The 23,882-nt window shown below is 42.4% G+C and overlaps 1 protein-coding gene and 11 pseudogenes across 1 annotated transcript in view; 11 read left to right on the top strand and 1 right to left on the bottom strand.

Moving 5' to 3' along the window:
- Positions 1–1,058: 1,058 nt before the first annotated feature.
- On the top strand, positions 1,059–1,324 carry LOC130288257 (U2 spliceosomal RNA; annotated as a pseudogene).
- Positions 1,325–2,788: 1,464 nt separating this feature from the next.
- On the top strand, positions 2,789–3,053 carry LOC130288615 (U2 spliceosomal RNA; annotated as a pseudogene).
- Positions 3,054–4,498: 1,445 nt separating this feature from the next.
- Positions 4,499–4,764, top strand: LOC130288258 (U2 spliceosomal RNA; annotated as a pseudogene).
- A 1,468-nt stretch (positions 4,765–6,232) lies between these two features.
- LOC130289930 (U2 spliceosomal RNA) lies at positions 6,233–6,497 on the top strand (annotated as a pseudogene).
- Positions 6,498–7,959: 1,462 nt separating this feature from the next.
- Positions 7,960–8,223, top strand: LOC130288830 (U2 spliceosomal RNA; annotated as a pseudogene).
- Positions 8,224–9,687: 1,464 nt separating this feature from the next.
- Positions 9,688–9,953, top strand: LOC130289478 (U2 spliceosomal RNA; annotated as a pseudogene).
- Positions 9,954–11,416: 1,463 nt separating this feature from the next.
- Positions 11,417–11,681, top strand: LOC130288633 (U2 spliceosomal RNA; annotated as a pseudogene).
- A 1,448-nt stretch (positions 11,682–13,129) lies between these two features.
- LOC130286597 (U2 spliceosomal RNA) lies at positions 13,130–13,393 on the top strand (annotated as a pseudogene).
- Positions 13,394–14,863: 1,470 nt separating this feature from the next.
- LOC130289864 (U2 spliceosomal RNA) lies at positions 14,864–15,131 on the top strand (annotated as a pseudogene).
- Positions 15,132–16,573: 1,442 nt separating this feature from the next.
- LOC130289931 (U2 spliceosomal RNA) lies at positions 16,574–16,838 on the top strand (annotated as a pseudogene).
- A 1,475-nt stretch (positions 16,839–18,313) lies between these two features.
- On the top strand, positions 18,314–18,574 carry LOC130289440 (U2 spliceosomal RNA; annotated as a pseudogene).
- A 3,395-nt stretch (positions 18,575–21,969) lies between these two features.
- LOC130284092 (caspase-8-like) overlaps positions 21,970–23,882 on the bottom strand; it is a 93,237-nt gene continuing 91,324 nt past the window's right edge. The window contains exon 9 of the mRNA XM_056534091.1: positions 21,970–22,624. Within this exon, the coding sequence (XP_056390066.1) occupies positions 22,450–22,624 (175 nt within the window). The 3' untranslated portion in view covers positions 21,970–22,449. The remainder of the gene's footprint in view (positions 22,625–23,882) is intronic.

The following is a 23,882-nucleotide window of genomic DNA, read 5'->3' on the forward strand; positions in this document are numbered from 1 at the left end:
CATGAGGCATTTGTTTTTAGAAACTGCTGCTCACAACCAATGTTGCAATGGAGTGTCTCCATCTGCTGGTGGTATTGGAAAGGCATTAGTGCTATGACAGGGTCTGAAGAAGAAGAAGAAGACGGAAAAAAATATATATAAAAAGAAAAAGAGAGAGAGAGAGAGAGACTGACTTAGTGAGCGAGTGAGTGAGAGAGTGAGAGTGAGTGAGAGTGAATGAGTGAGTGAGTGAGTGAGTGAGAACAAATGAGTTAAAGCAAGTGAGTGAGAGAGATCGAATGAATGAAAGTCTGAATGACAGAAAGAAAAAAGGATGAAGAAAGAAGCATGAAGAAAAAAAAATGTATATGGAGTTGCTGACATGAGTGCAATCTACAAAGCCGTTGAGGCTGATCCTCATGGGAGGATTATTGCACCAGGACCCTTAGCACTTTTAAAATGCCATTCAATGCCACGGGCTAGATGTAAACTGCAGATGACCATGTTGTGGTAGTTACCATGGATACCCAAGTGATGTGTGAGCTAACACATAGGCCCAACAGATTCCAAGAAGGCCAGAATCACCAGCGGCACCACCATCGATTGTCAGGTCACCCGGATTCAGCAAATACCAGAGTCCAAAATGATGCAGGTTTATACTGTTAATTTTCAGTTTATCGTTACAGTTGGTGTTATTCCATGTCGGAAGGGACGCAGCTACAGCCAGTGGGGTAACTAGAGACAGGCAGGCAGCTATGTGCAACAAAGGTAGGCGTGTTGTTTTCATATGCAGATCTGAAATATTGTCTTATATGCAAGAGGAGGAGTGATGGGGGTTCAGGCAAAAGCCAGGCTATGGATTGCATTGCTAAATGCTCCATCAGAGTGCAATGGTCGCCTGTCCTTTTTTTAAGTGATGATGTGGGTTTAGCCTGTGCTGTATGTATGTATGGGTGGCTGACTGCCACCCACCCAGAGAGTGTATGGGAGGCTGGTTGGCTGCCAGCCTTCCTTCCATTCCTATGAGTAATGTGAGTGCTCATGAAGGGGACATGGTTGGGTCCACCCCTTTCCCGGTTATCCCCTCTAGGCCTTTTGGCTTAGATCAAGTGTAAAAAAAGAAAGGATCTTGCGACAGATCGCATCCTGAGGCACGTTTTTTTTTTTGTGTGAATACTTGCACTTGGGTGACTTGTGAGCACATACTGATACATACGTTCCCTATCTGGGGACCATAAATTAAATGGATTTTTGAGAAAGGGAGCTGATTTGGAAGCTTGCTTCTGTCGCCCTATGCATTGACCCGATGTGGCAGTATCTTCGGGTAGTGAACAGTGCACCACCCCATTCCAGTGTTAAACAAGAAAGATTCTCATTTAATCCTCCGTGGGTGAGAATTTGAGTTTGAGAATTGGAGACCAAAATGATGAGTTGCACTGACTGGTTTATGAACGTCTATTCATTTAGCGTTTTAATGACCATGTTTGCACACTGATTGGTGTAAAAAAATAAAATAAAACTAAATAATAATAATCTAGCACACCTGTGCAGGTTTGACATGACATGACAGGTAGCTGTCTTGTGGGTGGTGCTGAATCCTGTTAAATGACGTGAGGGTCTCATGCCTATACACAAGGGTGTGTCATTGCTGTTGCTTGACCATGCATTGGTTTCTGTGGTCAGTGAATGATAAAAACAAAATTTACCATCCATTGATGGATGGGAAATCCGCCATGAGGCATTTGTTTTTAGAAACTGCTGCTCACAACCAATGTTGCAATGGAGTGTCTCCATCTGCTGGTGGTATTGGAAAGGCATTAGTGCTATGACAGGGTCTGAAGAAGAAGAAGAAGAAGACGGAAAAAAATATATATAAAAAGAAAAAGAGAGAGAGAGAGAGAGACTGACTTAGTGAGCGAGTGAGTGAGAGAGTGAGAGTGAGTGAGAGTGAATGAGTGAGTGAGTGATTGAGTGAGTGAGTGAGTGAGTGAGAACAAATGAGTTAAAGCAAGTGAGTGAGAGAGATCGAATGAATGAAAGTCTGAATGACAGAAAGAAAAAAGGATGAAGAAAGAAGCATGAAGAAAAAAAAATGTATATGGAGTTGCTAACATGAGTGCAATCTACAAAGCCGTTGAGGCTGATCCTCATGGGAGGATTATTGCACCAGGACCCTTAGCACTTTTAAAATGCCATTCAATGCCACGGGCTAGATGTAAACTGCAGATGACCATGTTGTGGTAGTTACCATGGATACCCAAGTGATGTGTGAGCTAACACATAGGCCCAACAGATTCCAAGAAGGCCAGAATCACCAGCGGCACCACCATCGATTGTCAGGTCACCCGGATTCAGCAAATACCAGAGTCCAAAATGATGCAGGTTTATACTGTTAATTTTCAGTTTATCGTTACAGTTGGTGTTATTCCATGTCGGAAGGGACGCAGCTACAGCCAGTGGGGTAACTAGAGACAGGCAGGCAGCTATGTGCAACAAAGGTAGGCGTGTTGTTTTCATATGCAGATCTGAAATATTGTCTTATATGCAAGAGGAGGAGTGATGGGGGTTCAGGCAAAAGCCAGGCTATGGATTGCATTGCTAAATGCTCCATCAGAGTGCAATGGTCGCCTGTCCTTTTTTTAAGTGATGATGTGGGTTTAGCCTGTGCTGTATGTATGTATGGGTGGCTGACTGCCACCCACCCAGAGAGTGTATGGGAGGCTGGTTGGCTGCCAGCCTTCCTTCCATTCCTATGAGTAATGTGAGTGCTCATGAAGGGGACATGGTTGGGTCCACCCCTTTCCCGGTTATCCCCTCTAGGCCTTTTGGCTTAGATCAAGTGTAAAAAAAAGAAAGGATCTTGCGACAGATCGCATCCTGAGGCACGCTTTTTTTTGTGTGAATACTTGCACTTGGGTGACTTGTGAGCACATACTGATACATACGTTCCCTATCTGGGGACCATAAATTAAATGGATTTTTGAGAAAGGGAGCTGATTTGGAAGCTTGCTTCTGTCGCCCTATGCATTGACCCGATGTGGCAGTATCTTCGGGTAGTGAACAGTGCACCACCCCATTCCAGTGTTAAACAAGAAAGATTCTCATTTAATCCTCCGTGGGTGAGAATTTGAGTTTGAGAATTGGAGACCAAAATGATGAGTTGCACTGACTGGTTTATGAACGTCTATTCATTTAGCGTTTTAATGACCATGTTTGCACACTGATTGGTGTAAAAAAATAAAATAAAACTAAATAATAATAATCTAGCACACCTGTGCAGGTTTGACATGACATGACAGGTAGCTGTCTTGTGGGTGGTGCTGAATCCTGTTAAATGACGTGAGGGTCTCATGCCTATACACAAGGGTGTGTCATTGCTGTTGCTTGACCATGCATTGGTTTCTGTGGTCAGTGAATGATAAAAACAAAATTTACCATCCATTGATGGATGGGAAATCCGCCATGAGGCATTTGTTTTTAGAAACTGCTGCTCACAACCAATGTTGCAATGGAGTGTCTCCATCTGCTGGTGGTATTGGAAAGGCATTAGTGCTATGACAGGGTCTGAAGAAGAAGAAGAAGACGGAAAAAAATATATATAAAAAGAAAAAGAGAGAGAGAGAGAGAGACTGACTTAGTGAGCGAGTGAGTGAGAGAGTGAGAGTGAGTGAGAGTGAATGAGTGAGTGAGTGAGTGAGTGAGAACAAATGAGTTAAAGCAAGTGAGTGAGAGAGATCGAATGAATGAAAGTCTGAATGACAGAAAGAAAAAAGGATGAAGAAAGAAGCATGAAGAAAAAAAAATGTATATGGAGTTGCTGACATGAGTGCAATCTACAAAGCCGTTGAGGCTGATCCTCATGGGAGGATTATTGCACCAGGACCCTTAGCACTTTTAAAATGCCATTCAATGCCACGGGCTAGATGTAAACTGCAGATGACCATGTTGTGGTAGTTACCATGGATACCCAAGTGATGTGTGAGCTAACACATAGGCCCAACAGATTCCAAGAAGGCCAGAATCACCAGCGGCACCACCATCGATTGTCAGGTCACCCGGATTCAGCAAATACCAGAGTCCAAAATGATGCAGGTTTATACTGTTAATTTTCAGTTTATCGTTACAGTTGGTGTTATTCCATGTCGGAAGGGACGCAGCTACAGCCAGTGGGGTAACTAGAGACAGGCAGGCAGCTATGTGCAACAAAGGTAGGCGTGTTGTTTTCATATGCAGATCTGAAATATTGTCTTATATGCAAGAGGAGGAGTGATGGGGGTTCAGGCAAAAGCCAGGCTATGGATTGCATTGCTAAATGCTCCATCAGAGTGCAATGGTCGCCTGTCCTTTTTTTAAGTGATGATGTGGGTTTAGCCTGTGCTGTATGTATGTATGGGTGGCTGACTGCCACCCACCCAGAGAGTGTATGGGAGGCTGGTTGGCTGCCAGCCTTCCTTCCATTCCTATGAGTAATGTGAGTGCTCATGAAGGGGACATGGTTGGGTCCACCCCTTTCCCGGTTATCCCCTCTAGGCCTTTTGGCTTAGATCAAGTGTAAAAAAAGAAAGGATCTTGCGACAGATCGCATCCTGAGGCACGTTTTTTTTTTTGTGTGAATACTTGCACTTGGGTGACTTGTGAGCACATACTGATACATACGTTCCCTATCTGGGGACCATAAATTAAATGGATTTTTGAGAAAGGGAGCTGATTTGGAAGCTTGCTTCTGTCGCCCTATGCATTGACCCGATGTGGCAGTATCTTCGGGTAGTGAACAGTGCACCACCCCATTCCAGTGTTAAACAAGAAAGATTCTCATTTAATCCTCCGTGGGTGAGAATTTGAGTTTGAGAATTGGAGACCAAAATGATGAGTTGCACTGACTGGTTTATGAACGTCTATTCATTTAGCGTTTTAATGACCATGTTTGCACACTGATTGGTGTAAAAAAATAAAATAAAACTAAATAATAATAATCTAGCACACCTGTGCAGGTTTGACATGACATGACAGGTAGCTGTCTTGTGGGTGGTGCTGAATCCTGTTAAATGACGTGAGGGTCTCATGCCTATACACAAGGGTGTGTCATTGCTGTTGCTTGACCATGCATTGGTATCTGTGGTCAGTGAATGATAAAAACAAAATTTACCATCCATTGATGGATGGGAAATCCGCCATGAGGCATTTGTTTTTAGAAACTGCTGCTCACAACCAATGTTGCAATGGAGTGTCTCCATCTGCTGGTGGTATTGGAAAGGCATTAGTGCTATGACAGGGTCTGAAGAAGAAGAAGAAGAAGACGGAAAAAAATATATATAAAAAGAAAAAGAGAGAGAGAGAGAGAGACTGACTTAGTGAGCGAGTGAGTGAGAGAGTGAGAGTGAGTGAGAGTGAATGAGTGAGTGAGTGATTGAGTGAGTGAGTGAGTGAGTGAGTGAGAACAAATGAGTTAAAGCAAGTGAGTGAGAGAGATCGAATGAATGAAAGTCTGAATGACAGAAAGAAAAAAGGATGAAGAAAGAAGCATGAAGAAAAAAAAATGTATATGGAGTTGCTGACATGAGTGCAATCTACAAAGCCGTTGAGGCTGATCCTCATGGGAGGATTATTGCACCAGGACCCTTAGCACTTTTAAAATGCCATTCAATGCCACGGGCTAGATGTAAACTGCAGATGACCATGTTGTGGTAGTTACCATGGATACCCAAGTGATGTGTGAGCTAACACATAGGCCCAACAGATTCCAAGAAGGCCAGAATCACCAGCGGCACCACCATCGATTGTCAGGTCACCCGGATTCAGCAAATACCAGAGTCCAAAATGATGCAGGTTTATACTGTTAATTTTCAGTTTATCGTTACAGTTGGTGTTATTCCATGTCGGAAGGGACGCAGCTACAGTCAGTGGGGTAACTAGAGACAGGCAGGCAGCTATGTGCAACAAAGGTAGGCGTGTTGTTTTCATATGCAGATCTGAAATATTGTCTTATATGCAAGAGGAGGAGTGATGGGGGTTCAGGCAAAAGCCAGGCTATGGATTGCATTGCTAAATGCTCCATCAGAGTGCAATGGTCGCCTGTCCTTTTTTTAAGTGATGATGTGGGTTTAGCCTGTGCTGTATGTATGTATGGGTGGCTGACTGCCACCCACCCAGAGAGTGTATGGGAGGCTGGTTGGCTGCCAGCCTTCCTTCCATTCCTATGAGTAATGTGAGTGCTCATGAAGGGGACATGGTTGGGTCCACCCCTTTCCCGGTTATCCCCTCTAGACCTTTTGGCTTAGATCAAGTGTAAAAAAAAGAAAGGATCTTGCGACAGATCGCATCCTGAGGCACGTTTTTTTTTGTGTGAATACTTGCACTTGAGTGACTTGTGAGCACATACTGATACATACGCTCCCTATCTGGGGACCATAAATTAAATGGATTTTTGAGAAAGGGAGCTGATTTGGAAGCTTGCTTCCGTCGCCCTATGCATTGACCCGATGTGGCAGTATCTTCGGGTAGTGAACAGTGCACCACCCCATTCCAGTGTTAAACAAGAAAGATTCTCATTTAATCCTCCGTGGGTGAGAATTTGAGTTTGAGAATTGGAGACCAAAATGATGAGTTGCACTGACTGGTTTATGAACGTCTATTCATTTAGCGTTTTAATGACCCTGTTTGCACACTGATTGGTGTAAAAAAATAAAATAAAACTAAATAATAATAATCTAGCACACCTGTGCAGGTTTGACATGACATGACAGGTAGCTGTCTTGTGGGTGGTGCTGAATCCTGTTAAATGACGTGAGGGTCTCATGCCTATACACAAGGGTGTGTCATTGCTGTTGCTTGACCATGCATTGGTTTCTGTGGTCAGTGAATGATAAAAACAAAATTTACCATCCATTGATGGATGGGAAATCCGCCATGAGGCATTTGTTTTTAGAAACTGCTGCTCACAACCAATGTTGCAATGGAGTGTCTCCATCTGCTGGTGGTATTGGAAAGGCATTAGTGCTATGACAGGGTCTGAAGAAGAAGAAGAAGAAGACGGAAAAAAATATATATAAAAAGAAAAAGAGAGAGAGAGAGAGACTGACTTAGTGAGCGAGTGAGTGAGAGAGTGAGAGTGAGTGAGAGTGAATGAGTGATTGAGTGATTGAGTGAGTGAGTGAGTGAGTGAGAACAAATGAGTTAAAGCAAGTGAGTGAGAGAGATCGAATGAATGAAAGTCTGAATGACAGAAAGAAAAAAGGATGAAGAAAGAAGCATGAAGAAAAAAAAATGTATATGGAGTTGCTGACATGAGTGCAATCTACAAAGCCGTTGAGGCTGATCCTCATGGGAGGATTATTACACCAGGACCCTTAGCACTTTTAAAATGCCATTCAATGCCACGGGCTAGATGTAAACTGCAGATGACCATGTTGTGGTAGTTACCATGGATACCCAAGTGATGTGTGAGCTAACACATAGGCCCAACAGATTCCAAGAAGGCCAGAATCACCAGCGGCACCACCATCGATTGTCAGGTCACCCGGATTCAGCAAATACCAGAGTCCAAAATGATGCAGGTTTATACTGTTAATTTTCAGTTTATCGTTACAGTTGGTGTTATTCCATGTCGGAAGGGACGCAGCTACAGCCAGTGGGGTAACTAGAGACAGGCAGGCAGCTATGTGCAACAAAGGTAGGCGTGTTGTTTTCATATGCAGATCTGAAATATTGTCTTATATGCAAGAGGAGGAGTGATGGGGGTTCAGGCAAAAGCCAGGCTATGGATTGCATTGCTAAATGCTCCATCAGAGTGCAATGGTCGCCTGTCCTTTTTTTAAGTGATGATGTGGGTTTAGCCTGTGCTGTATGTATGTATGGGTGGCTGACTGCCACCCACCCAGAGAGTGTATGGGAGGCTGGTTGGCTGCCAGCCTTCCTTCCATTCCTATGAGTAATGTGAGTGCTCATGAAGGGGACATGGTTGGGTCCACCCCTTTCCCGGTTATCCCCTCTAGGCCTTTTGGCTTAGATCAAGTGTAAAAAAAGAAAGGATCTTGCGACAGATCGCATCCTGAGGCACGTTTTTTTTTGTGTGAATACTTGCACTTGGGTGACTTGTGAGCACATACTGATACATACGTTCCCTATCTGGGGACCATAAATTAAATGGATTTTTGAGAAAGGGAGCTGATTTGGAAGCTTGCTTCTGTCGCCCTATGCATTGACCCGATGTGGCAGTATATTCGGGTAGTGAACAGTGCACCACCCCATTCCAGTGTTAAACAAGAAAGATTCTCATTTAATCCTCCGTGGGTGAGAATTTGAGTTTGAGAATTGGAGACCAAAATGATGAGTTGCACTGACTGGTTTATGAACGTCTATTCATTTAGCGTTTTAATGACCATGTTTGCACACTGATTGGTGTAAAAAAATAAAATAAAACTAAATAATAATAATCTAGCACACCTGTGCAGGTTTGACATGACATGACAGGTAGCTGTCTTGTGGGTGGTGCTGAATCCTGTTAAATGACGTGAGGGTCTCATGCCTATACACAAGGGTGTGTCATTGCTGTTGCTTGACCATGCATTGGTTTCTGTGGTCAGTGAATGATAAAAACAAAATTTACCATCCATTGATGGATGGGAAATCCGCCATGAGGCATTTGTTTTTAGAAACTGCTGCTCACAACCAATGTTGCAATGGAGTGTCTCCATCTGCTGGTGGTATTGGAAAGGCATTAGTGCTATGACAGGGTCTGAAGAAGAAGAAGAAGAAGAAGAAGACGGAAAAAAATATATATAAAAAGAAAAAGAGAGAGAGAGAGAGACTGACTTAGTGAGCGAGTGAGTGAGAGAGTGAGAGTGAGTGAGAGTGAATGAGTGAGTGAGTGATTGAGTGAGTGAGTGAGTGAGAACAAATGAGTTAAAGCAAGTGAGTGAGAGAGATCGAATGAATGAAAGTCTGAATGACAGAAAGAAAAAAGGATGAAGAAAGAAGCATGAAGAAAAAAAAATGTATATGGAGTTGCTGACATGAGTGCAATCTACAAAGCCGTTGAGGCTGATCCTCATGGGAGGATTATTGCACCAGGACCCTTAGCACTTTTAAAATGCCATTCAATGCCACGGGCTAGATGTAAACTGCAGATGACCATGTTGTGGTAGTTACCATGGATACCCAAGTGATGTGTGAGCTAACACATAGGCCCAACAGATTCCAAGAAGGCCAGAATCACCAGCGGCACCACCATCGATTGTCAGGTCACCCGGATTCAGCAAATACCAGAGTCCAAAATGATGCAGGTTTATACTGTTAATTTTCAGTTTATCGTTACAGTTGGTGTTATTCCATGTCGGAAGGGACGCAGCTACAGCCAGTGGGGTAACTAGAGACAGGCAGGCAGCTATGTGCAACAAAGGTAGGCGTGTTGTTTTCATATGCAGATCTGAAATATTGTCTTATATGCAAGAGGAGGAGTGATGGGGGTTCAGGCAAAAGCCAGGCTATGGATTGCATTGCTAAATGCTCCATCAGAGTGCAATGGTCGCCTGTCCTTTTTTTAAGTGATGATGTGGGTATAGCCTGTGCTATATGTATGTATGGGTGGCTGACTGCCACCCACCCAGAGAGTGTATGGGAGGCTGGTTGGCTGCCAGCCTTCCTTCCATTCCTATGAGTAATGTGAGTGCTCATGAAGGGGACATGGTTGGGTCCACCCCTTTCCCGGTTATCCCCTCTAGGCCTTTTGGCTTAGATCAAGTGTAAAAAAAGAAAGGATCTTGCGACAGATCGCATCCTGAGGCACGTTTTTTTTTTTGTGTGAATACTTGCACTTGGGTGACTTGTGAGCACATACTGATACATACGTTCCCTATCTGGGGACCATAAATTAAAAGGATTTTTGAGAAAGGGAGCTGATTTGGAAGCTTGCTTCTGTCACCCTATGCATTGACCCGATGTGGCAGTATCTTCGGGTAGTGAACAGTGCACCACCCCATTCCAGTGTTAAACAAGAAAGATTCTCATTTAATCCTCCGTGGGTGAGAATTTGTGTTTGAGAATTGGAGACCAAAATGATGAGTTGCACTGACTGGTTTATGAACGTCTATTCATTTAGCATTTTAATGACCATGTTTGCACACTGATTGGTGTAAAAAAATAAAATAAAACTAAATAATAATAATCTAGCACACCTGTGCAGGTTTGACATGACATGACAGGTAGCTGTCTTGTGGGTGGTGCTGAATCCTGTTAAATGACGTGAGGGTCTCATGCCTATACACAAGGGTGTGTCATTGCTGTTGCTTGACCATGCATTGGTTTCTGTGGTCAGTGAATGATAAAAACAAAATTTACCATCCATTGATGGATGGGAAATCCGCCATGGGGTATTTGTTTTTAGAAACTGCTGCTCACAACCAATGTTGCAATGGAGTGTCTCCATCTGCTGGTGGTATTGGAAAGGCATTAGTGCTATGACAGGGTCTGAAGAAGAAGAAGAAGAAGAAGACGGAAAAAAATATATATAAAAAGAAAAAGAGAGAGAGAGAGAGAGACTGACTTAGTGAGCGAGTGAGTGAGAGAGTGAGAGTGAGTGAGAGTGAATGAGTGAGTGAGTGATTGAGTGAGTGAGTGAGTGAGAACAAATGAGTTAAAGCAAGTGAGTGAGAGAGATCGAATGAATGAAAGTCTGAATGACAGAAAGAAAAAAGGATGAAGAAAGAAGCATGAAGAAAAAAAAATGTATATGGAGTTGCTGACATGAGTGCAATCTACAAAGCCGTTGAGGCTGATCCTCATGGGAGGATTATTGCACCAGGACCCTTAGCACTTTGAAAATGCCATTCAATGCCACGGGCTAGATGTAAACTGCAGATGACCATGTTGTGGTAGTTACCATGGATACCCAAGTGATGTGTGAGCTAACACATAGGCCCAACAGATTCCAAGAAGGCCAGAATCACCAGCGGCACCACCATCGATTGTCAGGTCACCCGGATTCAGCAAATACCAGAGTCCAAAATGATGCAGGTTTATACTGTTAATTTTCAGTTTATCATTACAGTTGGTGTTATTCCATGTCGGAAGGGACGCACCTACAGCCAGTGGGGTAACTAGAGACAGGCAGGCAGCTATGTGCAACAACGGTAGGTGTGTTGTTTTCATATGCAGATCTGAAATATTGTCTTATATGCAAGAGTAGGAGTGATGGGGGTTCAGGCAAAAGCCAGGCTATGGATTGCATTGCTAAATGCTCCATCAGAGTGCAATGGTCGCCTGTCATTTTTTTAAGTGATGATGTGGGTTTAGCCTGTGCTGTATGTATGTATGGGTGGCTGACTGCCACCCACCCAGAGAGTGTATGGGAGGCTGGTTGGCTGCCAGCCTTCCTTCCATTCCTATGAGTAATGTGAGTGCTCATGAAGTGGACATGGTTGGGTCCACCCCTTTCCCGGTTATCCCCTCTAGGCCTTTTGGCTTAGATCAAGTGTAAAAAAAGAAAGGATCGTGCGACAGATCGCATCCTGAGGCACGTTTTTTTTTTGTGTGAATACTTCCACTTGGGTGACTTGTGAGCACATACTGATACATACGTTCCCTATCTGGGGACCATAAATTAAATGGATTTTTGAGAAAGGGAGCTGATTTGGAAGCTTGCTTCTGTCGCCCTATGCATTGACCCGATGTGGCAGTATCTTCGGGTAGTGAACAGTGCACCACCCCATTCCAGTGTTAAACAAGAAAGATTCTCATTTAATCCTCCGTGGGTGAGAATTTGAGTTTGAGAATTGGAGACCAAAATGATGAGTTGCACTGACTGGTTTATGAACGTCTAATCATTTAGCGTTTTAATGACCATGTTTGCACACTGATTGGTGTAAAAAAATAAAATAAAACTAAATAATAATAATCTAGCACACCTGTGCAGGTTTGACATGACATGACAGGTAGCTGTCTTGTGGGTGGTGCTGAATCCTGTTAAATGACGTGAGGGTCTCATGCCTATACACAAGGGTGTGTCATTGCTGTTGCTTGACCATGCATTGGTTTCTGTGGTCAGTGAATGATAAAAACAAAATTTACCATCCATTGATGGATGGGAAATCCGCCATGAGGCATTTGTTTTTAGAAACTGCTGCTCACAACCAATGTTGCAATGGAGTGTCTCCATCTGCTGGTGGTATTGGAAAGGCATTAGTGCTATGACAGGGTCTGAAGAAGAAGAAGAAGAAGACGGAAAAAAATATATATAAAAAGAAAAAGAGAGAGAGAGAGAGAGACTGACTTAGTGAGCGAGTGAGTGAGAGAGTGAGAGTGAGTGAGAGTGAATGAGTGAGTGAGTGAGTGAGTGAGAACAAATGAGTTAAAGCAAGTGAGTGAGAGAGATCGAATGAATGAAAGTCTGAATGACAGAAAGAAAAAAGGATGAAGAAAGAAGCATGAAGAAAAAAAAATGTATATGGAGTTGCTGACATGAGTGCAATCTACAAAGCCGTTGAGGCTGATCCTCATGGGAGGATTATTGCACCAGGACCCTTAGCACTTTTAAAATGCCATTCAATGCCACGGGCTAGATGTAAACTGCAGATGACCATGTTGTGGCAGTTACCATGGATACCCAAGTGATGTGTGAGCTAACACATAGGCCCAACAGATTCCAAGAAGGCCAGATTCACCAGCGGCACCACCATCGATTGTCAGGTCACCCGGATTCAGCAAATACCAGAGTCCAAAATGATGCAGGTTTATACTGTTAATTTTCAGTTTATCGTTACAGTTGGTGTTATTCCATGTCGGAAGGGACGCAGCTACAGCCAGTGGGGTAACTAGAGACAGGCAGGCAGCTATGTGCAACAAAGGTAGGCGTGTTGTTTTCATATGCAGATCTGAAATATTGTCTTATATGCAAGAGGAGGAGTGATGGGGGTTCAGGCAAAAGCCAGGCTATGGATTGCATTGCAAAATGCTCCATCAGAGTGCAATGGTCGCCTGTCCTTTTTTTAAGTGATGATGTGGGTTTAGCCTGTGCTGTATGTATGTATGGGTGGCTGACTGCCACCCACCCAGAGAGTGTATGGGAGGATGGTTGGCTGCCAGCCTTCCTTCCATTCCTATGAGTAATGTGAGTGCTCATGAAGGGGACATGGTTGGGTCCACCCCTTTCCCGGTTATCCCCTCTAGGCCTTTTGGCTTAGATCAAGTGTAAAAAAAGAAAGGATCTTGTGACAGATGGCATCCTGAGGCACGTTTTTTTTTGTGTGAATACTTGCACTTGGGTGACTTGTGAGCACATACTGATACATACGTTCCCTATCTGGGGACCATAAATTAAATGGATTTTTGAGAAAGGGAGCTGATTTGGAAGCTTGCTTCTGTCGCCCTATGCATTGACCCGATGTGGCAGTATCTTCGGGTAGTGAACAGTGCACCACCCCATTCCAGTGTTAAACAAGAAAGATTCTCATTTAATCCTCCGTGGGTGAGAATTTGAGTTTGAGAATTGGAGACCAAAATGATGAGTTGCACTGACTGGTTTATGAACGTCTATTCATTTAGCGTTTTAATGACCATGTTTGCACACTGATTGGTGTAAAAAAATAAAATAAAACTAAATAATAATAATCTAGCACACCTGTGCAGGTTTGACATGACATGACAGGTAGCTGTCTTGTGGGTGGTGCTGAATCCTGTTAAATGACGTGAGGGTCTCATGCCTATACACAAGGGTGTGTCATTGCTGTTGCTTGACCATGCATTGGTTTCTGTGGTCAGTGAATGATAAAACAAAATTTACCATCCATTGATGGATGGGAAATCCGCCATGAGGCATTTGTTTTTAGAAACTGCTGCTCACAACCAATGTTGCAATGGAGTGTCTCCATCTGCTGGTGGTATTGGAAAGGCATTAGTGCTATGACAGGGTCTGAAGAAGAAGAAGAAGAAGAAGAAGAAGAAGAAGACGGAAAAAAATATATATAAAAAGAAAAAGAGAGAGAGAGAGAGAGACTGACTTAGTGAGCGAGTGAGTGAGAGAGTGAGAGTGAGTGAGAGTGAATGAGTGAGTGATTGAGTGAGTGAGTGAGTGAGAACAAATGAGTTAAAGCAAGTGAGTGAGTGAGATCGAATGAATGAAAGTCTGAATGACAGAGAGAAAAAAGGATGAAGAAAGAAGCATGAAGAAAAAAAAATGTATATGGAGTTGCAGACATGAGTGCAATCTACAAAGCCGTTGAGGCTGATCCTCATGGGAGGATTATTGCACCAGGACCATTAGCACTTTTAAAATGCCATTCAATGCCACGGGCTAGATGTAAACTGCAGATGACCATGTTGTGGTAGTTACCATGGATACCCAAGTGATGTGTGAGCTAACACATAGGCCCAACAGATTCCAAGAAGGCCAGAATCACCAGCGGCACCACCATCGGTTGTCAGGTTACCCGGATTCAGCAAATACCAGAGTCCAAAATGATGCAGGTTTATACTGTTAATTTTCAGTTTATCGTTACAGTTGGTGTTATTCCATGTCGGAAGGGACGCAGCTACAGCCAGTGGGGTAACTAGAGACAGGCAGGCAGCTATGTGCAACAAAGGTAGGTGTGTTGTTTTCATATGCAGATCTGAAATATTGTCTTATATGCAAGAGGAGGAGTGATGGGGGTTCAGGCAAAAGCCAGGCTATGGATTGCATTGCTAAATGCTCCATCAGAGTGCAATGGTCGCCTGTCCTTTTTTTAAGTGATGATGTGGGTTTAGCCTGTGCTGTATGTATGTATGGGTGGCTGACTGCCACCCACCCAGAGAGTGTATGGGAGGCTGGTTGGCTGCCAGCCTTACTTCCATTCCTATGAGTAATGTGAGTGCTCATGAAGGGGACATGGTTGGGTCCACCCCTTTCCCGGTTATCCCCTCTAGGCCTTTTGGCTTAGATCAAGTGTAAAAAAAGGAAAGGATCTTGCGACAGATCGCATCCTGAGGCATGTTTTTTTTTTTTGTGTGAATACTTGCACTTGGGTGACTTGTGAGCACATACTGATACATACGTTCCCTATCTGGGGACCATAAATTAAATGGATTTTTGAGAAAGGGAGCTGATTTGGAAGCTTGCTTCCGTCGCCCTATGCATTGACCCTATGTGGCAGTATCTTCGGGTAGTGAACAGTGCACCACCCCATTCCAGTGTTATACAAGAAAGATTCTCATTTAATCCTCCGTGGGTGAGAATTTGAGTTTGAGAATTGGAGACCAAAATGATGAGTTGCACTGACTGGTTTATGAACGTCTATTCATTTAGCGTTTTAATGACCATGTTTGCACACTGATTGGTGTAAAAAAATAAAATAAAACTAAATAATAATAATCTAGCACACCTGTGCAGGTTTGACATGACATGACAGGTAGCTGTCTTGTGGGTGGTGCTGAATCCTGTTAAATGACGTGAGGGTCTCATGCCTATACACAAGGGTGTGTCATTGCTGTTGCTTGACCATGCATTGGTTTCTGTGGTCAGTGAATGATAAAAACAAAATTTACCATCCATTGATGAATGGGAAATCCGCCATGGGGCATTTGTTTTTAGAAACTGCTGCTCACAACCAATGTTGCAATGGAGTGTCTCCATCTGCTGGTGGTATTGGAAAGGCATTAGTGCTATGACAGGGTCTGAAGAAGAAGAAGAAGACGGAATAAAATATATATAAAAAGAAAAAGAGAGAGAGAGAGAGACTGACTTAGTGAGCGAGTGAGTGAGAGAGTGAGAGTGAGTGAGTGAGAGTGAATAAGTGAGTGAGTGATTGAGTGAGTGAGTGAGTGAGTGAGAACAAATGAGTTAAAGCAAGTGAGTGAGTGAAATCGAATGAATGAAAGTCTGAATGACAGAAAGAAAAAAGGATGAAGAAAGAAGCATGAAGAAAAAAAAATGTATATGGAGTTGCAGACATGAGTGCAATCTACAAAGCCGTTGAGGCTGATCCTCATGGGAGGATTATTGCACCAGGACCCTTAGCACTTTTAAAATGCCATTCAATGCCACTTCTAGGGCTAGATGTAAACTGCAGATGACCATGTTGTGGTAGTTACCATGGATACCCAAGTGATGTGTGAGCTAACACATAGGCCCAACAGATTCCAAGAAGGCCAGAATCACCAGCGGCACCACCATCGGTTGTCAGGTACCCGGATTCAGCAAATACCAGAGTCCAAAATGATGCAGGTTTATACTGTTAATTTTCAGTTTATCGTTACAGTTGGTGTTATTCCATGTCGGAAGGGACGCAGCTACAGCCAGTGGGGTAACTAGAGACAGGCAGGCAGCTATGTGCAACAAAGGTAGGCGTGTTGTTTTCATATGCAAGAGAAGGAGTGATGGGGGTTCAGGCAAAAGCCAGGCTATGGATTGCATTGCTAAATGCTCCATCAGAGTGCAATGGTCGCCTGTCCTTTTTTTAAGTGATGATGTGGGTTTAGCCTGTGCTGTATGTATGTATGGGTGGCTGACTGCCACCCACCCAGAGAGTGTATGGGAGGCTGGTTGGCTGCCAGCCTTCCTTCCATTCCTATGAGTAATGTGAGTGCTCATGAAGGGGACATGGTTGGGTCCACCCCTTTCCCGGTTATCCCCTCTAGACCTTTTGGCTTAGATCAAGTGTAAAAAAAAGAAAGGATCTTGCGACAGATCGTATCCTGAGGCACGTTTTTTTTTGTGTGAATACTTGCACTTGAGTGACTTGTGAGCACATACTGATACATACGCTCCCTATCTGGGGACCATAAATTAAATGGATTTTTGAGAAAGGGAGCTGATTTGGAAGCTTGCTTCCGTCGCCCTATGCATTGACCCGATGTGGCAGTATCTTCGGGTAGTGAACAGTGCACCACCCCATTCCAGTGTTAAACAAGAAAGATTCTCATTTAATCCTCCGTGGGTGAGAATTTGAGTTTGAGAATTGGAGACCAAAATCATGAGTTGCACTGACTGGTTTATGAATGTCTATTCATTTAGCGTTTTAATGACCATGTTTGCACACTGATTGGTGTAAAAAAAATAAAAAATAAAACTAAATAATAATAATCTAGCACACCTGTGCAGGTTTGACATGACATGACAGGTAGCTGTCTTGTGGGTGGTGCTGAATCCTGTTAAATGACGTGAGGGTCTCATGCCTATACACAAGGGTGTGTCATTGCTGTTGCTTGACCATGCATTGGTTTCTGTGGTCAGTGAATGATAAAAACAAAATTTACCATCCATTGATGGATGGGAAATCCGCCATGAGGCATTTGTTTTTAGAAACTGCTGCTCATAACCAATGTTGCAATGGAGTGTCTCCATCTGCTGGTGGTATTGGAAAGGCATTAGTGCCATGACAGGGTCTGAAGAAGAAGAAGGAGAAGAAGACGTAAAAAAATATATATAAAAAGAAAAAGAGAGAGAGACTGACTTAGTGAGCGAGAGAGTGAGAGAGTGAGAGTGAGTGAGAGTGAATAAGTGAGTGAGTGATTGAGTGAGTAAGTGAGTGAATGAGTGAGTGAGAACAAATGAGCTAAAGCAAGTGAGTGAGTGAGATCGAATGAATGAAAGTCTGAATGACAGAAAGAAAAAAGGATGAAGAAAGAAGCATGAAGAAAAAAAAATGTATATGGAGTTGCAGACATGAGTGCAATCTACAAAGCCGTTGAGGCTGATCCTCGTGGGAGGATTATTGCACCAGGACCCTTAGCACTTTTAAAATGCCATTCAATGCCACTTCTAGGGCTAGATGTAAACTGCAGATGACCATGTTGTGGTAGTTACCATGGATACCCAAGTGATGTGTGAGCTAACACATAGGCCCAACAGATTCCAAGAAGGCCAGATTCACCAGCGGTACCACCATCGGTTGTCAGGTTACCCGGATTCAGCAAATACCAGAGTCCAAAATGATGCAGGTTTATACTGTTAATTTTCAGTTTATCGTTACAGTTGGTGTTATTCCATGTCGGAAGGGACGCAGCTACAGCCAGTGGGGTAACTAGAGACAGGCAGGCAGCTATGTGCAACAAAGGTAGGCGTGTTGTTTTCATATGCAGATCTGAAATATTGTCTTATATGCAAGAGGAGGAGTAATGGGGGTTCAGGCAAAAGCCAGGCTATGGATTGCATTGCTAAATGCTCCATCAGAGTGCAATGGTCGCCTGTCCTTTTTTTAAGTGATGATGTGGGTTTAGCCTGTGCTGTATGTATGTATGGGTGGCTGACTGCCACCCACCCAGAGAGTGTATGGGAGGCTGGTTGGCTGCCAGCCTTCCTTCCATTCCTATGAGTAATGTGAGTGCTCATGAAGGGGACATGGTTGGGTCCACCCCTTTCCCGGTTATCCCCTCTAGGCCTTTTGGCTTAGATCAAGTGTAAAAAAAGAAAGGATCTTGCGACAGATCGCATCCTCAGGCACATTTTTTTTTTGTGTGAATACTTGCACATGGGTGACTTGTGAGCACATACTGATACGTTCCCTATCTGGGGACCATAAATTTAATGGATTTTTGAGAAAGGGAGCTGATTTGGAAGCTTGCTTCTGTCGCCCTATGCATTGACCCGATGTGGCAGTATCTTCGGGTAGTGAACAGTGCACCACCCCATTCCAGTGTTAAACAAGAAAGATTCTCATTTAATCCTCCGTGGGTGAGAATTTGAGTTTGAGAATTGGAGACCAAAATGATGAGTTGCACTGACTGGTTTATGAACGTCTATTCATTTAGCGTTTTAATGACCATGTTTGCACACTGATTGGTGTAAAAAAGTAAAATAAAACTAAATAATAATAATCTAGCACACCTGTGCAGGTTTGACATGACATGACAGGTAGCTGTCTTGTGGGTGGTGCTGAATCCTGTTAAATGATGTGCGGGTCTCATGCATCGCGAATCGCATCCCGGCTAGGGACATTATCGCAGCACTCCCAGTCAGCGGGTCTGACCGGGGCGCTGCGAACAGGAAAACGCTGCGAGTGCTCCGGGGAGGAGCGGGGACCCGGAGCGCTTGGAGTAACAACGGGGAACATTAAGCTGCTATCCGGCAGCAGCTTAAGCATTTTGCGCTGCCGGATAGCACTTAATGCGATGGCCCCGACATAAAAAAGCATCGTATGTCGATTTGATCATATGTCGGGGCCATCGTAGGTTGGGTGGTCACTGTAACTCTTATTTTTCTGTATATAGGGATGTATGAGGGTCATTTTTTGCGCTGTGATTTGTAGTTTTTATCGGTACCATTTTTGTTTTGATGGGACTTTTCAATTTCTTTTTAGATATTTTTTATGGTATTTGAAGTGACCAAAAATGTGCAAATCTGGTTAGTGCACTATTACGACTTTTGGGGCCCCTCTTTTGATTTTGCCTAGGGCCACGCTAAGCCTAAAACCGGCCCTGCATACAATTACAGTAGAACAGATGCAGGGGGGGCCCAAGGGACACTGCAGGGAAGCTGCCTGAGAGGGCAGCAAGGGTACTGGGTGACAACTCCCATACTGGGCTACAACAACTGCTACTAAAGATATATCATCCGGACCATTCACAGGAGGCCTTCTACAATACTTAAAATAGACAGGTCAGGTACATCACCACCTGACACATATGCACTGTTTATGGAAATACTATTTGAATGTGGCATAGATGGACATATTGCTATTGGGAAGTATATACGCCACAAAAATTCCTTTGACATTTACTGGCCCTTATTTACTAAAAGTGGAGTTTAGGTTTCTTTATGGGTTTTAATTCCCTACAATTTATTTTCTACGGTATTTACTAAGGTTTCCCTCCACTTTCCACTTTCCCTACACTTTGCTTTTTTTACACAGGTTCTGATCTGTGGGGTTTTCCTCAGCTCAAATCCACCACATTTTCTGTGAAAACCTTAGTAAATATGTTGGTTTTTTTGTGTGAAAATATCGGGAACACGCCCTTTTCGGAGACCACGCCCCTTTCATGGTGACCACGCCCTTTTTTTAGTATAATGGAAAGTTAGTCGGGTTTTTTCAATTCTGGCGCAAATTCTGGCGCAGATTCTGACGCAGACAGAATTTGTGGCGCAGATTCTGGCATAGACAGAATTTCTGGCGCAATGCAACAGAATCTGGCGCACAACCCGACAAAACATGTTGGGTTTGCAATAGTAAATGAGAGCCACTGTGTAATAACCAAACCAATAATCACTATCCTTAATCATAACTTATATAACACCACGATTGGGAATTGCATTTATTGAATAAACGTATTTTGTTTACCACTGCGCATAAACGATATTGCATAAGCTCTTCTGTTTACTTCTCTTCACAATCATCGCATATACCTGCTGCTGTGCCCACTGGGCCCATTTTTAATTAATTATTTTAATATTTCTAATAAATATATGTTAATGCTTTAATTCTACCTAGCCTAGAGCTCTGATATTATCTGTTTGATTATAAAGCCAATTCTGCTTTCCCAAGTAATAAAAATGATGGAAACATGAATATAGTACAATATACTGCTAAGGCTTTGGCATGAATATATACATGTAACACTCACATTTCAGAAGACAGGAACTCCGGTGGATGTGGATCCGCTGGACCTTTGTGGCAGAGGACTCGGACCGTACCAGGGAGCGGAGTCTAAGGTGCCGCTGGTTTTCACCAGAGCCTGCCGCAAAGCAGGATGGACTTGCTGCGGCAGGCGACACCCAGGTCGCTACCCCTGGCACGGCTTGACCACACAGGTGGCTGAGGAGATGCGAGGCACAGGAGGGATAAGGCAGCTCGTAGTCAGGATAGCAGAAGCTCAAGGCAGGCAGCAAAGTAGCATAGTCAGAAGGTCATTAGGCATGCGGCAGAGGAGCAAGGTCAAGTCACAGAGCAAAAGATCGCATACACGGTAAGGCAACTCTCAGGAATGCTTTCTCTGAGGCACAAGGCAACAAAGATCCGGCAGGGAAGTGAGGAGGGTAGAGGAACTTATCAATGAGCCACAGGTGAATTACACTAATGAGCTCACTGACCCTTGAAATCTTAAAGCTACGCGCACGCCCTAGGAAACGGGGACACGCGTGCCGGAGCAGAGAGGCAGAGGCTGGGGCCGGAGAAGCACCAGTTGAATGAGGGACTGGGGCTCACATGTGGGCGCGTCCCAGGATGGAAGTCCCAGCCCCGCCGGCAGCAGGTAACCGGACCATGCACTCACTGCCAGCGTGTGCGGCCGGAGCGCATAGCATAACAATACGTAGGTGACAGCAAAAAGGAAATGATGGGTTAATGTATGCTAATAAAGGGGTAACAACAACTACAATGACTCCACAAACATAACAGGAAGACACTGACTAAGAAAAACCTGTAATAAAGTATATATCTAGTATTTCATGTTGCCTCAATGGCATTCATAACTTACATTGTGTATATATGGAATACAATAAGATAAATATATAATAAAGAGGTTGCATAGTGCATTTTGTTCTAAAAGACATAAATTTGGCATTAAAATCAAGAAAGCCTGTAAAATATAAAAATGCAGATGAATAAAGAAAGAAATACTGACTCAAAAACAATACAAATAAAAGACATTGTGCATTTTCTTCTGATAAATGATTTATTCAGGCATTTCCATTAATATTGCTCTATTATTTATAGGGCATTTAACAACATTTATATGAATCAACTAGTATGCTTTTTTTGTTGTTTAATAGCTCAACCACATATATCAGCCTGTAACACATCTGTGCATCATCAGATTGTATTCATATGTGCAAAATACAAAAAGATGCAAAGCCAGGTTCACCCAACAAGGTTTTACTATTTGTATCGATCTATTTGTATACAACCTCCAGCAGACCCCTCCCCCCTATCCTTATATGTCGCTTTTACTTGTAGACCCTGGGTGAGACACATACCCTAAGTATATATAGATATATATATATATATATATATATATATATATTATTTTTTTTTTTTTTTTATAAATAAGTAAAAATAAGCTTTAACTTCATGGCATCAGGTAGTTTTTGTGTTTAGTTACCAGCACCATTTTTATTTGTGCCTTGTTGTATTCTGACAGCAATAACCTTTAATCCATGTTGCTGTATTGTTTTTGTTCCTGAGTCTATTGTTTCCTATGTCCATTGGGCTTGCCATTAAGCATATCTCTAAAAACTGTTTAGGTAGGATGGCAGCCCCAATAATAATGTACAAAAAATTAATGAAAAAAAGATTATAATCAGAAAACAATAAATAGATTATTAAAATATACCATGTTTCGGTATCTGGCTATAATCAGTAAAAAAAATTCAATACATTCCATTTAAGTCTAAACAACATCATTGCAAACATAAAATATTTTACTATAAAATGTTTTCTTAATCTAGAGAAGTATTGTAATAGCTCTTGCACTTTTGGTCTTCCATGATTCCAAATAATTCTAATTGTCAGATGACAGATTAAAGGACTGTTACACTATCAGAAATAGACTGTTTCTTACATGAGGTCATTAGTTTACTGGTTGTCCATTGGATGGGAGTGGCAAAATCAGTGTTTTCCGCAATTCAGAATGATAGGATGGCATCTGCTTCACTTTTAGTAGTCCACCATTTTTTTTAACTAGATAATCTTCATCTGCTATCTTGTTATGCACCTTTATCAGAATGCTTATCAAATCTGTTTTACTTAAAAATAAAGAGAGAATCTGCATGTTAATTTACAACAATACAACAAATACACAAATTATTATAATAGTAACAGTACAATAACTAAGGTAAATTATCTGCATTTACATGGGAAAAATATTCTCTCTCAATGGTGAAGAAGTCTATGTAGTAGTTTCCAATTATTATGTCTTTCTTATAATGGATTTCAACTCTGTTTGCTCCGACTGCCTGCCGAGCCTTTAGCCCATCTGAGGAGACAGAGCTGATAGGGAAGACAGGGTATGTTTCAGTCTACCTCAGACTCCCTGGAATCACTGCAAAGTTGTAGTCACCAATTATTAACCCCTTAAGGACCAAGCCCATTTTCACCTTAACCCCTTAAGAACCAATACAAATAAACCTGTACGCCCCTGAAAGACCAGGCCAGTTTTTTCAAATCGGGGATGTCTGTCTTTATTAGAGAATAACTCAGGTAACGTTTTGCCAATCACGATAATTCTGACAATGTTTTTTTGTCACAAGTTGTCCTTCATGTACATAGTAAAAGTAAGCTGATATCATTTGTAGTTTTTTTTACAGTGCAAAAAATCATTACATTACAAATTCTTTGCTATTTTAACACTAATAGGTTGCATATATTTATACTTACTGACCAAATAGTTGAAACTTATACTTTCAGATGTCTACTTTATTATGACAGCATTTTTTTTTGTTTTTAACCCCTTAAGGACCAGGCCATTTTACACCTTAGGACCAGAGCGTTTTTTGAACATCTGACCACTGTCACTTTAAGCATTAATAACTCTAAGACGCTTTTACCTATCATTCTGATTCCAAGATTGTTTTTTCGTGACATATTCTACTTTATGTTATTGGTAAAATTTTGTCGATACTTGCATCGTTTCTTAGTGAAAAATTCCAAAATTTGATGAAAAAATTGAAAATTTTGCATTTTTCTAACTTTGAAGCTCTCTGCTTGTAAGGAAAATGGATATTCCAAATAATTATTTTTTTTATTCACATATACAATATGTCCACTTTATGTTTGCATCATAAAATTTACGATTTTTTACTTTTGGAAGACACCAGAGGGCTTCAAAGTTCAGCAGCAATTTTCCAATTTTTCACAAAATTTCCAAAATCACAATTTTTCAGGGACCAGTTCAGGTTTGAAGTGGATTTGAAGGGTCTTCATATTAGAAATACCCCATAAATGACCCCATTATAAAAACTGCACCCCCCAAAGTATTCAAAATGACATTCAGTCAGCATTTTA

The sequence above is a fragment of the Hyla sarda genome, chromosome 8, assembly GCF_029499605.1.
Source record: "Hyla sarda isolate aHylSar1 chromosome 8, aHylSar1.hap1, whole genome shotgun sequence".
In the NCBI taxonomy this organism is placed as follows: Eukaryota; Metazoa; Chordata; class Amphibia; order Anura; family Hylidae; genus Hyla; species Hyla sarda.